The sequence below is a fragment of the Bactrocera latifrons genome, unplaced genomic scaffold, assembly GCF_001853355.1.
Source record: "Bactrocera latifrons isolate USDA-ARS-PBARC rearing strain unplaced genomic scaffold, ASM185335v1 scaffold_115, whole genome shotgun sequence".
NCBI lineage: Eukaryota > Metazoa > Arthropoda > Insecta > Diptera > Tephritidae > Bactrocera > Bactrocera latifrons.
Window position 1 is genome coordinate 293818 of NW_017534575.1, and position 15203 is coordinate 309020.

Below are 15203 nucleotides of genomic sequence, written 5' to 3' on the forward strand. Positions count from 1 at the left end.
ATCGATACACAACTTATTTCGTTAATAACTAATTCAAGTTATTTATAGTTTTACAATATTTTGTATGGTTATTAATTATTATATATATTTAATATTTAAATGAAAACAACTTATTCAATTACTGTTGAATACAAAATTTTGTTCTTATTCATCCAAGAATTAAATCATAAGAACCAATTCGTAAACAACCCGGTACATTTCATTTCGAACAACACTAATGTCAAACAAGCGTAGACAAAAAAAATTTTCCTAATAGTTGGTCGACTGTCAAACCAGCAAAGTAAGAAAAATTACAATTTTTGGCATCAATTTTAAAGAAAATAAATTATTAAGTTACACTCTATTATTAAAAGTTTATTAGACAGAAAGTTCGCAGTATATGATATAAAAGTGAACCACATATACATATGCAAAATTAATCTGCCGACTATATATTTATGGTTTTGTACTAGCGTCAGGAGAGAAGGGTGCAAAAGCGCCAGCGCTAAAACCGCATTCAATATAATACTAAAAAATATTCAGTAGAAAATAACAATATTTTTGTTTTGTTATAAAATCGGCAATTAAATGAAGAATGGCTACTACACAGCAGTACTCACTACGTTGGAACAATTATTTTCGACATTTGACATATGCTTTGGACAATCACCGCAACAACGATGATTTTGTTGACGTGAGTTTATGCTGTGATGGACGTAAAATCAAAGCACATAAAGTAGTGCTATCCTCCTGCAGCTCTTATTTCAAAGAAATATTCAGGGACAACCCGCATCCGCACCCAGTAATAATTTTTAAATTTATTAAATTCGAAGATCTCACGTCAATAATTGAGTTTATGTATCAGGTATGCTCAACATTAACATAATTTGAATTAATAAAATGTGCGAGTTCGGATAACGTAAATTTGTAATAAAACATTTTTGGATTTTATTAGGGGGAAGTGAATGTACAGCAGGAAGCATTGCAATCATTTCTTCAAACCGCCGAATTACTTGCTGTGCAAGGTCTTACCGCAGAGGAGAAGGAGAAACCAAAATTGCCTCCGACACCGATTATTGATGAACAAAAACTTATTAAAACTATCCCCAGTACTATTAGAGCCGTGAATGACGTAACGACTGCAACACAGACTACACCGCAGACAATCGAAATACCAACGGCAACTATTTTGCAGCAAACGCAGCCACAGCAACAGCAACATACCGCCACACAGCATCATCATGTACAAACACAAATCCAGCATATTCAAGTGCAACATCCACCGCAACCCCACGTGCAAACCGTGCAAACTCAGGTGCAGCAACAGCAAACAACAACACATCAGCTGCAACATCATCAGCAGCAACAATTGCAACAAACTCATTTAGGTGCGCTGCCTTCAACGAATACGATAAAGAAACGTAAAATGACTTTCTCAGATGATGATGATAACATATACACCACAGAAGGCGTTGATTACGGTGTCAAGGATGATTCTTCGATAGTCAAAAGTAAAAAGAAAAAATTTAATTATGTATTAAACATCTAAATATATAAATGCATATATTTATTAACAAATGAATTTTAAGCTGCGGAAATGACATTCCTACGAGGTACTGTAAAAATGGATATACCCGAATACATAGTTGGCGAAGTTGATGACAGTGAACAGTTGACTGACGGAAGTGCGCAGCATACATCACAAGACGGTGGCACGACGGGCACCCAAAATGTCACACAGTACACATCTGAATATGAAATTCTGACAGAATCAGAAATTGAGGAAAAATTTCATCAAGCTGATGCAGAAAACGCAGAAATAACAATCGAAATGGGTATTTAAAGCTAAAATATTCATATAAATAAATCATTTTTTAAATCGGTTTTAATCTTTATATAGGACGTCTTTTAAATCCAACAACGAGTACACCATCAACAACAACACCTCATACAACGTTAGATGAATCAGGTGGCAGTGTCACTAATGCTGTAGTAAAAATTGATAATAAAGGTGGCGCATCGGCAGGTATGTTAGAAAGTAATTTGATACTAAAAGTTCATTTTTTACTTAACTATGTTATATCCTTGTTTATTGAGTCTTGAATTTAAAAAGTAGTTATGTCCCTATATATTTGAAACTCATTCTGCTTAGGAACCGCTAAAGCTGCATTTATAGATAGATAATTGTGTTATTGTGGTAATTTTAAATAGAAAAAACCAAAATGTATATTTACTAACACTGTCGATTTACAAAACCATTTACAAAATTATATATGTATATCCAAAAGACGCTATAGCAGCATTTTCCAATCCCATACCCTTCATTATGTAACATTATGTTTTTGTAATGGATGTTTATTTATATTAAGTTGATATAGCGCCTCTTAGCTATTTTTTTTTAGATATATTTAGAATTATTTATTTTTTAATTATAAACTTAAAAAGCTAAGCTCAGATTAATAGTTATAAAAACTACATACATAATATTTTTGCAGTAAATTTGTGATCTAAATTTGTGTCTACTACGATGAATATGTCTCCAAATGTTACCATTTTCTTTTCATTCGTTTTTTTCTGACAAAATATTTATACTTCATCGCAATTATATAAACTATTGGCGATTTACAATGCTAGATCACTAGCTTAAAATTATTCTAAATTATAAGACGTATGTAAAAAAAAACAAGTTTAGTTACTGTCAACATAATTTTTGTGCTATTTTTGTGTATTTTTAGATTTGCCAAATAATAAGTGGACAGAATGTCAATTTTGCAAAATGGTCATAACCACGGTTAATCTTTGGAGACATATTCGTACGCAACATACGCCTCAACCGCCCCGTAAATGCGAGCTATGCAACAAAAATTTCAAAAACAAATACAGTCTACGCGAGCACATACGAATTTCGCACGAACAAAAAATCACAGTGAAGTCAGAAAATTGATTGACAATATTTCATTTGCGTCGTTAAATATTTATTTAATAAATGAGTAACTTAGAAAATAACGTAAATAAAAGTAGAGCTCAGCAGCAAATTCCAAGCTCGTTATGAAAATCGTTTTTAACTGCAATCAAGAAAGGCAACTATAAACGACGATGTTAATTTAATACCAGTGAGCAAAGCACATAAATACGTCCAAAAATATGAATAAAATAATGGAACTACCAAAATGAAATTTAAATGAAAAATGCTAGAGATTTAACCTAAAAAGTGCAAAGTAGATTTATTTTAATTAAGCCAGTGTATTCCATTATCCAATTATGAGTTGAAATCGCGTTTAATTTAAAAAACAATGGTCGATTGATTTTGTTAATGATTTTCTTATTTTTTTTAATATAATACATTAACGAATGGTGCGCTGCGCTAACCATAATTATTATTAAACACAAACAATTATACATTTTTTTTTAATTAGATATAAGAAAATATGTTTACAATCGCTTCCTCTTCTGTTTCATTTTACACAAAGAACTCTTTGAAACAAATACTAATATATTATAATTTGAAATATCTAAAGGCACACTTATTCATCATGAAAACTCAGAGAAGGTAATAATGGTTCACATTAAATGTTAGAGCTCGGTTATTGTCTACTGTCAGGCACAAATCTCTTTATTCATAATATTTGCTTATTTTCTAATTTATTCAATCCTAGCAAATACGTGTTCGGCTTAAACTGATAACAATAAAGAAAAAAAATTGAAGTGAGGTAGATGTGTATATCGATGTATAAATTTCATAAATATTTATCATGTTTCAATAATTGAATACAGATGTATGTATAAAGGACATGTATTACAATTTTGTAGGGTATTTAGCGTAAATTAAAACTAAATCAGATTGCTATACATACATAATTATATAATGTAGATGTAGATTTACTTATAAATTAAAAGTGTGTGCATAACGAGAGGAATTAATTAATTTGAAATATTTGCAAAAATTAATATTTTTTGCCGATAAACTATATTTATTAGGGTAATATATAGAATAAATTCCAAAATTTAAATTTAAAAACTGTACAAAAAAATACCTGTATTAAAATTTGGAGAAATTACGAAATGTGAAAATTAAAAATAGAGTAGAATATTTAAATACAGTTTTGACTACCGGAAAATTTAGTTATAAAAAAGTAAGATATTAGAAAATTTCCATATCTCGAGACGATAAGTAACACTTACCATAATAGTACAATTTGCGGACAAAAAAATAAGTATTTTGTATAAAATAACATGAATCAAAATTCACATTTAAATGTTTCATATTTTGCTTGAAAGCCCACCATTATTCTATCAAACACATAATTTTCTTTAAAAAAATAGTTGCAATTTCTGATATTATCAAGGAATTTTTCTTGTGAATATTTTTATAACACATCTCGATTATTAAGTCACATTTATATCATGAGGAAATTATTAAAACCTATAAAATTTACAAAAATAATTAAAACATGAAACACTTAAAAAACACATACATATATAAATAAAAGTAATTGTAATATACTATATACTGAATATATTATATGTATGTAATATTTATAAGCAGGATAGACTTTTATTATAATTTTCAAAAATATAAATGAATGTCGAAAAAATATTTATGCTTATCTTTTATATTATATGTGGGACTGAAGGTGCAACGATCAGCTCAATCAGATCAGAGCTATTCACTATTTTGATTGAATCAAATATTTATACCTGATTTGAAACTGTTCCTTTTGTTCACCTCGCGTGTCGTTGACAGTACTCAACATATTTTATTATAGCTTGGTTGGTGCTAATAAAATAATGTGAAGACTTTATTACATCATAAATATATATGTCATTGTATTGCATGTTATGTACATATAGAAATTTATGGGAGAGTTAAGTATGTAAAAGGCTCTCACCTGGTTTGCATTACAATTTTTCTATATTTATATAGTTCTCTACGATCATCGACTAATAATAGACACTAGATATTTAAATGCACAAGTTAACAAGTTCTTTCTAAATAGTTAAAAATTAATGACCTTTTTATATTTTCACATTTCAGTGGAAGAGCAAAACTTAACATGTAAATTTTGTAAACGAAAATTACAATCGATGAATGCATTACGACGACATATAACTTCACGACACTCGGAAATTTCTGGAAAAGAACACGAGTGTACCATCTGTAGCAAGAGTTTCAAGACGAAATGGTCACTATCAACGCACAATTCACGCTTTCACAGAGATATGCGTGTAACAAAAGAATGCATTAAAATGGAATTCACTTAAGGCACATAACAGCACAACAGCTGATGCAACCGTAATGAATTCCAACAGCAGGTTTTATTGTTGTAAATCCTTTAATTTTAATTCTAGCCATAAAACACATACATGCATACATACATACATATATGTAAATTAAATTCATTATGATATACATATGTTATTACATTAACTTTATAACATATACATATATTGCTTTTTCGAAATAAATAATACTTGACTTTTTAAAAAGGATGTATGTATGTAAATCGAAAATAGAAAAATAAAGAAATAAGTAAAAAAAAAAAAAATAAAATTTTTATTTCCAAATCTAATTATACATGAAATATTATTTAATAAGCTGTAAGACCTGGCAGTGGAAATTTCGCACTGAACTCTTCAACACCGCTACGCAGTTTACTCAGTTTTTCTGCAATCTCTTTATTTGATTTCAAGGTCTGCTTGAAATCCACCAATTTAGGGCCAGAAAGTTTAGTTGTTTCAACACACAATTTTAAAGCGCGATCTATGTAATCCACAACGACATCAATATCAGTCTCCACCAAGCCACGTGTAGTTAGAGCTGGTGTGCCAAGACGTATGCCAGATGGATTCAGTGCAGATTTATCGCCGGGTACAGTGTTTTTGTTACATGCAATATTCACTTCTTCCAAAATATGTTCCGCTTTGGCTCCGGTCAAACCAACATTACGCAAGTCGAGAAGTACTAAATGAACATCAGTGCCACCTGTAGCAACATTATAGCCTCGCTTTATCAAACCATCACAAAGACGACGAGCATTGGTAATCACTTGTCGCTGGTAGTCAGCAAACTCTTTAGTCTGCGCCTGTTTAAAAGCGGTGGCAATTCCAGCAATGGTGTTATTGTGTGGTCCACCTATATATGTAAATTAGTTTTGAATGATTATTTAATAAGTATATTAATATATTTTAAAATGTATAATAATGCTTACGTACTTCACATATAGTGCATATCTACCGGAAATAATCAAGCTACCTACCTTGTAGACCTGGGAACACTGCTCCATTGATGCGATCCTCTAAATCGTATATTACTTTATCGCCATTGGGCAGAACCTTGCGTACACCCTTGCGATAGAAAATGACACCAGCACGTGGTCCCCGCAATGTTTTGTGTGTTGTAGTGCTCACCACATCGGCATACTCAAATGGTGAGGGTATTAAACCCGCTGCCACTAAACCGGCGATATGTGCCATATCGGCAAAAAGATATGAATCGTTTTGGTCACAGATTTTACGGAAGCGGGCATAGTCAAGGCAACGTGAGTAACAAGAAACGCCGGCTATAATTACGCGAGGTCTGAAAAGTTTAGCATTCGCTTCCAACTTATCGTAGTCGATAAGACCTGTACTTGCGTCCACCTTATATGGCATACTCTCAAAATATATCGATGTTGCTGAAATCCTTTTATTAGCAGTCATGAAACCGTGTGTTAAATGACCGCCATCTGGCAAATCAAGACCCATTATACGATCATGGGGTTGACAAAGCGCAGTGTACACGGCAAAGTTAGCTGGCGAGCCCGAATAAGGCTGTACGTTTACACCCCATTCCTCTGGATTGAGACGAAATGCTTCGAGTGCACGTTTTTGTGCAAGTCGTTCTATTTCATCGATAAATTCATTTCCACCATAGTACCGTTTTCCAGGCATGCCTTCGGAGTACTTATTGTGCAGGCAAGAACTTAAGCATTCCAAAACAGATACGGATGTAAAATTTTCACTGGCAATCATTTCTAAGCCAACTGTTTGGCGTTTCTTTTCTGCCTTTATAATGGCGTAAAGTTCAGGGTCACTCTCGCCCACGCCTTCATTCAACAACTTCAAATTTCCAGACATGTTCTAAGAAAATAAATATTATTAATGTAGAAATCAAATGCATTTAGTATGTACTTTTTAAGTATGTATGTACATATAAGTATACATAAAAATAAAGAAAAATTAAAACATTTTTAGAGTATTTAAAAAAAAAAAACTAAATAATTGCTTTTTTATATACTTTTATACCTTTAAAAAATAAAAATAAATTTTGTAATGATCCCGAGCTAAGACTCAAAATATGTCGCTTGTTGTCGGCTATCGAACACTTAGTAATTAGCAGAGTCTATGAACTGTAATCGCATTAGTTATTTCTTCTTTTAAGCTGATAATACACTCGTAGGAAAAATAACAAAGTAATATGTTTTCGGGTCACAGGTTATAGATTTCTGACGTACATATGTTCATATAATGATAAAGTAACGATTGTGCTGATATGTATTATACATCTGCTTGTATCTGGGTTCAAATGAAAATGATACTTTTAAAATATGGTCGCGTAGTAATAACAAGCCTCTCCATAAACATGTTTTTGTTTCTAAATGGTTCAATACTTATGTACATACGTACATACATATATATACTACTTTTATACATAAGGCAAATCACATAATTACAAATTATGTTATAGATCACTGATAATGCAAGTATCATTCAATATAAAAATAAATTGTACAAAACAGGACTTACTCGCAAAAAATAAGCAGCTTGTCAACAGCTTCGAATATTGAATATTTCTGACATAAAAATTTAGTTTACGGTACAAGTTGAATCGTTGCTTAATAATTTGTATATCACGTATATAAATGAGTAAATGCATATAGTATTTAATACATTCAAATAGTACTAATATCAAGTGTAAAAGAGTAAGTGTTTACTAAGTACACTCAATCTTTAAATCTTCGTTTATTTAAAACTTAACAAATCTAATTCTAATAAAGATAAAGGTATTGTTATTAAAGTAGATGCACTTTAATTATTTTTGGAGTACTGGTAGGGATATTCTTAAGTTACTTAGTAAATAAATTCTGAGTATATACTTTCAGATATCTAGGCATTACAATTTTGTTTAAAAAAAATAGAAGAAACGTTAACTTCGGTTGCACCGAAGTTATAATACCCTTCACAGGTTTAAGTTTTCTTACAAGAATTTGATTTTGGCTATTGGTCATCGGCGATTGTAGCGATGCCTTGGATAATAAGCTCCGTCGAATTTCGTAAAGATATATCGACAAATAAACATGAACTTAATTTTGATCGCTCATATGCTGACAAATAAGCAGCTTCTTGTGGAGAAAAAGACGCATGCAAAATTTCAGATCGATATCTCAAAAGTTTAAGCCTATTTTGTAGGCATTCGGCGATACGTTCTGGGTGTTACAAACTTCATGGCAAACTTAATGTAATATGTTCCGCTTGGAGTATAAAAAGCACTTTCATAATAAATAATATAATATGAAACTGCCAAACTATTGCGACTATTGCTGTTGTCAGCCTACTACCTTTGCTTTATAAGAGTATGCGTGTTTTTTATGTTATGTATGTACATATAGAAATTTAAATTATTAGCATTGACAAATACAGACGAATGCCTTAGCTGCATGCATTACAAATATATATGTATATATGTATAATATTTTATAACTTGAAATATTTATACATACATATGTATGTATATTAAACACATTGCAACTTTCAGGCAAGTTCAAAATGTGATATGAGGGTAATGTTCGAAAATTGCAGATTTTATTAACTAATATAGATCAGAAACCCAAGATGTAGAGACTGGAACAAGTTTATATTACCAATCATTAAATCATTGAGCGAAGCTCGTTAAGCTAATACATCTCATGATCATAATTTATACCCAATGTGACCGACGTATTCCTGTTACATACATACACATATACTATCTACTGTAAACTTTACAGTGTAAAGTAGACACTTTAATACGTATAAGGGTTTTTTGTCTGCGGAAGCACTCAATTTTATTAAGAGTACATAGAATCAATGCTAGGATCTATGTATGTATGCACATAAGATGTATCCATATAATTGAAAATATGCATTAGTTTATTTTACTTATTTTTTCTAAATCTTTTATAAAAAAATTTACAGTTTATAGGTGTGCGTAGCTCACCGCATGCGTTGTCGAATTGAAAAGGTGCCGGTGTATCAAACTATTTAGTATACTTTTGATGTATTTACTATAAGGTCTTTGGAAATTTAGTTAATAATTAATACTTACAGTAGAATAATTTGCCGCTAAAACGCCAAATCTTGACCTTTCCTTTTCCAATTGTTTATTATACGAAAAATGTGATTTTTTTGGAGCAGTATTAGCAATTGAAGCTTGAGGAATAAAACGCTGATAAATCGTTTTACTGCCGGCGTTAGATAATTGAGTTCGCTTGCTCAGCGTGTAGATGGCACGAGGTGTAATATTCTGTATTTGCATTTTCGCCTAAAACTTGACCTCAAATTTACCACACATTCAAAGATGTATGTCTTTAGCCGATCGTCGATTTCCAAATACTGAAAAAATAAAATTTCAAAAGATCCATTGATAGTAAATGACAGGGGATCATTGATAACCTTTGACATAAAAAAATAACAGCTTTTTTGCTAAAACTGATAAAGACTAAAGACTTGGAAAGTCTTGGAGAATGTGATAAATATTCTTTGCTATTTCTTTAAATTAGCGTATAAATTATTAAGTAATAATAACATTTGTATGAAATGTACAAAACAAAAACATTTTATACGTTAATCATATTACTTTTCTTTAAAAATTTAAATATATAATTTTTTTAAGAAAAGTATAAAAAATGTAAACTTTCGTAGATGAAAAATGATAGGCAACGAGTATATAAATGCGTTTCGATATGCTTTGAATAATAATTTATCGATAACTGTAAATTGCGGGAATTACTAAATGTTTTTTTGTTTTTTATACAATTATCATTTATTATCTCATCTCTAGCATAAAATATAATTGGTTTTTCATTGATTTCGAAAATTACGCGCCGTATATGAATATGGATATATTAAATCCACAAGAAAACGACGGTATAGGTCTGATAATAGAACCTGGATATACATGGAATGAAATGCGTGAGAACGTAATGAATTCTTGTTTAAAAAAAAAGTTTCATATCATTTTAGACGGAGATCACAAAACAGATGAAGTATGTCATACTAATAGTTTACTTGTATATATTTTACAAATATGTATGTTATTGTAGGTGTACAGAAAAATACTGGATTTGTTAAACTCCGAATTGAACTTAGATGAAATAACCAGCCTTTTCGTTATTGTTGGCACTCTTTACTTTATTGAAGCTACACCTCTAAACATGGAATGGCGTACACAACTTTTGCAAAAAACATTTAACTACACAGACACATTAAGCCCAATGCACGTAAGGGATGCGCTATGCGGTTAAAAAAATTTGAATTTGCAACGAATCCTTTACATATTTTTCTCTATATTTAGCTTCATTTAGCGACTAAACGACTTTGGACAAGTCTAAAAAAAAAGGAGACGGACGTGTTCAATATACTTGAACTTTGTAATCAAATGGTTATCATAAGTGAAACAGCTAGAGCTATTTCTATTTGTCTTATGTGGACCATACTCTCTGAAATAACAGAAACTCCTAGCGAAATGTATTGCTTCAGGCAGGTAAGAAAGTTTATTATATATATGTTTGATATTATGGAAAAGTAAAAATTTGCTTATAGTTCATGAAGTTACTCGAAATGCTGAATAATATAGAAAATGAGACACTGCAGGAGGAGGAAAATACTAAAATTGTTTATATTTTAGTGCGAGTTTTAAGTTATCTTATAAATGTCATTCTCTGTGATGCTCAAAATGAGGATATTATTAAAGCCGGCTACCGCATGTACTTTAAATACACTTCTTCATTTTTAAAGCAACTTTTGAATTGGTGCGAAAATTTTAAAAAGACTATAGATTCCTGCCCAAAACCAAAGCAAATTCAAACTGATTGGGATCTCCGTATGATGGTAGGTATATTGCAATTTATTACAATCGCAAATTATATGTTTTATTTTGCAGATTACTGAGCACATCAGCTTTAATATCATTAATGTTCTTCAAGATAGAATAGAACAGATGAGTGCACCGGATTATACCTAGGATAAATTTAAGTTAGAAGTTTTACATAATTCAGCTAATTATGTATATGTATAATTTTTTAAGTACTATATGTTTTTGTATATAAACTACATTTAATGTATTGCACACGAAATAAAATTTTGTCATTTAAAACGTTGTATAAACGTATTATATGAGTCTGTACAATTGTAAGCTTTAATATTTTTCACTAATAAATTAGTAAAAATTTGTCTGCAAATCGCGACGAGCGCATGTCGATTTTGAGCCAATAAAATATCGATATACACTAACTGATAAGACTTTCAGGACCCTACAAAATGAATCTAATTACCATTATTATTTACGCCGAATGTTAATACAGTATACACAATTTTTTATTTATCTAGCATTTCAGGTTGTTGTTCACTTTCAATTTATTAGCTTTTCTTAAATCGGTAAGTTGAGAAACTTCTGTTGCAATTAGACATTAGTATCAACTCTGTGTACTTCGAAATTCGACATTCGAAAACACAATGACAATTTTCTCTAGTGAAGCTTTTGCATAGTCATTTCTATCAAAAACATTTGCGAGGCATTGTTTCATTAAAGTAAGTTATTAAATAAAATATTCCGCGATGACCGTCACAAATCGGGTAAGTTATTTTCTTTACTAAATACAAATTTATCTATATACATTCTATAACTAAATAATATCACAGATGGAAATCGACGCCGCTCTCAAAGGAGAAGGATTCCGTTCTTACTATATTCAGAAGATAGAAGAATTGCAATTAATTGTTGCTGAAAAGAGTCAAAATTTACGACGTTTGCAAGCTCAGCGCAATGAGCTCAATGCAAAAGGTAATTGTCCTATAAAGCTGAAATGTATACTTTGTTTTAATTGTTTTCTTTTCACACATTTAGTACGTATGCTACGTGAGGAGCTTCAGTTATTACAGGAACAAGGCAGTTATGTTGGTGAAGTCGTGAAACCAATGGATAAAAAGAAAGTGTTGGTAAAAGTGCATCCAGAGGGCAAATTTGTAGTTGATATAGATAAAAATATCGATATCAATGATGTTACTCCCAACTGCCGTGTAGCTCTTAGAAACGAAAGCTATACTCTACATAAAATTCTACCAAATAAAGTTGACCCATTGGTTTCCCTTATGATGGTTGAAAAAGTCCCTGACTCTACCTATGAAATGGTTGGTGGATTAGACAAGCAAATTAAAGAAATCAAGGAAGTTATTGAATTACCGGTGAAGCATCCAGAATTGTTCGACGCATTAGGTATAGCTCAGCCAAAGGGTGTACTACTTTATGGGCCACCTGGCACTGGAAAAACTCTTTTGGCCCGTGCAGTGGCTCATCATACCGAATGTACATTTATCCGAGTGTCTGGGTCGGAATTGGTGCAAAAGTTTATTGGCGAAGGTTCACGTATGGTTCGTGAACTGTTCGTAATGGCACGAGAGCACGCTCCTTCTATTATTTTTATGGATGAAATTGATTCAATTGGTTCCTCAAGAATCGAATCAGGTTCTGGCGGTGACTCCGAAGTGCAAAGAACGATGTTGGAGTTGCTTAATCAATTGGACGGTTTTGAAGCTACAAAGAATATTAAAGTTATCATGGCAACGAATCGTATTGATATTCTGGATCCAGCTCTTCTAAGACCAGGCCGTATTGATCGTAAGATTGAATTCCCTCCACCAAATGAGGAAGCTCGTTTGGATATTTTGAAAATTCATTCCAGAAAAATGAACTTAACTAGAGGCATAAATTTACGAAAAATAGCTGAATTAATGCCAGGAGCATCGGGTGCTGAAGTGAAAGGTGTCTGTACAGAAGCGGGTATGTATGCCTTACGTGAACGGCGTGTACATGTCACACAAGAAGACTTTGAAATGGCCGTTGCGAAAGTAATGCAAAAGGATTCGGAAAAAAATATGTCGATTAAAAAGTTGTGGAAGTAAAATTTAAAAAACAAGAAACAAATTAAAAAATTGTATTTCAAATATAGAATTTATAAAAAAAAAAAATTAATTGCAAATCATTGTTGTTGTATTAAGGGTTCAAAAGTACGTTTTAATTTAAGTTAATTTTCGTATCCAATTATAAATTCGTTTGTTTTATAAAATAACACCACCAGATTTATATTACACCATCGTGTCATATATAATATAAAAATATCTTTTATTTCGTTCAGTTTTAAGTCAATTTCAAATCGAAATATCTTTTTTTTATTGATAAATAGAGAAAATTTTTTAAACAGATCATACCGAAGGTCATTATAATTTAAATTTAAATAGTTTGAAACGATATTAACGAAAGATACAGGTAAGAAAATAATCTGTATATGTGATTTATATGGATCTACATCAGGTTTTGAGTAATTCGTAAATATCATTATTATCGGCCACATCGAGACTCGATTGTCCATCTGCGTCTTTAGTAGCTGGATCCGCATTAGCATCAAGTAGTAAACGGATACAGTCGACATGACCGCAACTGGCGGCATAATGCAACGCTGTCTGTTGCTCTGAATCGCGTAGGTTGACATCGACGCCATTATCTATTAGATATTTTAGTATTTCGACAGCATTACGGTCAGTGGCCCAATGTATAAGACCCATACCATTTTCGTCGAGGTTATCCATAATTTCTACCGTTAATGATTTTTGCAGTTGAATGAAATTACCTTCTTTGATGTAGTCAAAGGCATTTTTTTCGTGTTCCTCTTTTTGCTCGATTTCTTCTTGTTTTTGTGGAATGGAATGTACTACCCAACTAGATGGAGTTTTGCATTTGCTGGTGCTTTCGTGATTTGGTATCCAATTATTGTCAACCGCTTTAACTTTTGCAATATATAAATTTTTCGCATCTGTGCAAGACATATCGCCCAAATCATTCCATGCGCACCATTTGCTCCTACTTTGCATATTAAATAAGCTCGGCTTTGACGTGTTACACCGACCACAAGTTGCTTGCTTGTATAAACCATAGATTTCTAAAAGGTCTGTGGACTCGAGTGAGTTGTGAATTTTTTGTAAATGTTCTGCTGCTTTCGAAAATATTTCATCGATAGGTTCGGTGTCAATGTCACTGTCAGAAAAATCGGATGTTGACATTGTGGAAAACTAGTTTTTTATTGTGTTTGTTTCTTTAAGACTTCGGGATCCGTATACTACATAAAGACTTAAGTATAATGCTTTATATAGAGATTTATATTTTAAGATTTCTGAATGTTTAAATAATTGCCCTCAAGCACGTGTTTTTGTTCACTTTCAATTTTCTCAATTGGCGTGATATCATTGAACACCACAAAACCGTATCCACGTGAACAGCCTGTTTTCTTATCGAAAATTACGTTTGCGGATATTACACGACCGAATTCCTTGAAATATGACCGCAGTTCTTGATGACCCACCTAAAATCAGATGAAAATTGTTTCAACTAGCATCCAGTATATATATTCTTTGATTTACCGTCCAAGGTAGATTTCCCACGAATAGTCTTTGCAGGCCCTTGCCTAATTTTACTGCTGTGGCCATTTGCTTAAAATGATATTTATTAAAAACTCAACTCCGCTTTCCTACTTATATTTGTTGCGTAAATTTGTGCACAATTATTTACCGCATAGACATTTCTAGGCTGCCAAAAATAAAAGGTGTAACATAAGTCAATCAAAACAGCTGTTTTAGGGTTGCATATTTTTCACATTAGGCATGTTCGTTCAGAAAAATATTCAGAATTAAAACCAACTAGCAGCTAGCTTCCTGCGAATTTACCGTGTGACTTTCAAATCACACAGCATTGCGGCGCAGAGTTACTTAAGCACTGGCCAGGCACCGTGAAATTCCTGTGAAAATACCTCATGACTTTCAAATCACACAAGATCGCGGCACGGGAGTCTCCAAAGCACTGGTCAGGCACGGTGTCTGCTTTAGTTATATAGCCAACAGTATCCATGGGGGAGTTCCCGAGCATTTTCCAGGCAGAG

General features: G+C 32.0%; 7 protein-coding genes across 10 annotated transcripts in view; 4 read left to right on the plus strand and 3 right to left on the minus strand.

The window, feature by feature from the left end:
- Positions 1–228: 228 nt before the first annotated feature.
- Positions 229–5293, plus strand: LOC108976773 (broad-complex core protein isoforms 1/2/3/4/5). Of its 2 annotated transcripts, none has more exons than XM_018946071.1 (5): positions 229–844; positions 935–1490; positions 1569–1814; positions 1880–2005; positions 5015–5293. In XM_018946071.1, the coding sequence occupies exons 1-5, from the start codon at positions 575–577 to the stop codon at positions 5239–5241; spliced, it is 1425 nt and encodes a 474-aa protein (XP_018801616.1). In that variant the 5' UTR covers positions 229–574; the 3' UTR covers positions 5242–5293. The 2 variants fall into 2 exon arrangements, with proteins under 2 accessions (XP_018801616.1, XP_018801625.1); XM_018946080.1 differs by lacking the exon at positions 5015–5293 and adding an exon at positions 2715–3034.
- A 213-nt stretch (positions 5294–5506) lies between these two features.
- Positions 5507–9609, minus strand: LOC108976531 (serine hydroxymethyltransferase, cytosolic). 3 transcript variants are annotated; one of them, XM_018945713.1, is made up of 3 exons: positions 9323–9609; positions 6237–7098; positions 5507–6112 (listed from the first exon to the last, which is right to left on the minus strand). In XM_018945713.1, exons 1-3 carry the CDS (start codon positions 9530–9532, stop codon positions 5568–5570), a joined length of 1617 nt encoding a protein of 538 aa, XP_018801258.1. In that variant the 5' UTR covers positions 9533–9609; the 3' UTR covers positions 5507–5567. The 3 variants fall into 3 exon arrangements, with proteins under 3 accessions (XP_018801258.1, XP_018801277.1, XP_018801267.1); XM_018945732.1 differs by lacking the exon at positions 9323–9609 and adding an exon at positions 7765–7848; XM_018945722.1 differs by lacking the exon at positions 9323–9609 and adding an exon at positions 7264–7372.
- Positions 9610–10057: 448 nt separating this feature from the next.
- Positions 10058–11406, plus strand: LOC108976554. Its single transcript, XM_018945752.1, has 5 exons — positions 10058–10262; positions 10320–10496; positions 10571–10759; positions 10819–11106; positions 11159–11406. Exons 1-5 carry the CDS (start codon positions 10107–10109, stop codon positions 11237–11239), a joined length of 891 nt encoding a protein of 296 aa, XP_018801297.1. The 5' UTR covers positions 10058–10106; the 3' UTR covers positions 11240–11406.
- A 321-nt stretch (positions 11407–11727) lies between these two features.
- On the plus strand, positions 11728–13209 carry LOC108976544 (26S protease regulatory subunit 8). The gene is made up of 3 exons (XM_018945742.1): positions 11728–11850; positions 11917–12058; positions 12122–13209. Exons 1-3 carry the CDS (start codon positions 11833–11835, stop codon positions 13174–13176), a joined length of 1215 nt encoding a protein of 404 aa, XP_018801287.1. The 5' UTR covers positions 11728–11832; the 3' UTR covers positions 13177–13209.
- Positions 13210–13238: 29 nt separating this feature from the next.
- LOC108976563 (ATP-binding cassette sub-family A member 3) overlaps positions 13239–15203 on the plus strand; it is a 13756-nt gene continuing 11791 nt past the window's right edge. Inside the window, exon 1 of the mRNA XM_018945763.1 lies at positions 13239–13540. The gene's annotated coding sequence lies outside the window, so the exon portion shown is untranslated. The remainder of the gene's footprint in view (positions 13541–15203) is intronic.
- On the minus strand, positions 13378–14428 carry LOC108976573 (acyl-CoA-binding domain-containing protein 6). The gene has a single exon (XM_018945780.1). The coding sequence runs from the start codon at positions 14329–14331 to the stop codon at positions 13582–13584; it is 750 nt and encodes a 249-aa protein (XP_018801325.1). The 5' UTR covers positions 14332–14428; the 3' UTR covers positions 13378–13581.
- Positions 14341–14872, minus strand: LOC108976581 (heterogeneous nuclear ribonucleoprotein A/B). Its single transcript, XM_018945793.1, has 2 exons — positions 14689–14872; positions 14341–14630 (listed from the first exon to the last, which is right to left on the minus strand). The coding sequence occupies exons 1-2, from the start codon at positions 14752–14754 to the stop codon at positions 14433–14435; spliced, it is 264 nt and encodes an 87-aa protein (XP_018801338.1). The 5' UTR covers positions 14755–14872; the 3' UTR covers positions 14341–14432.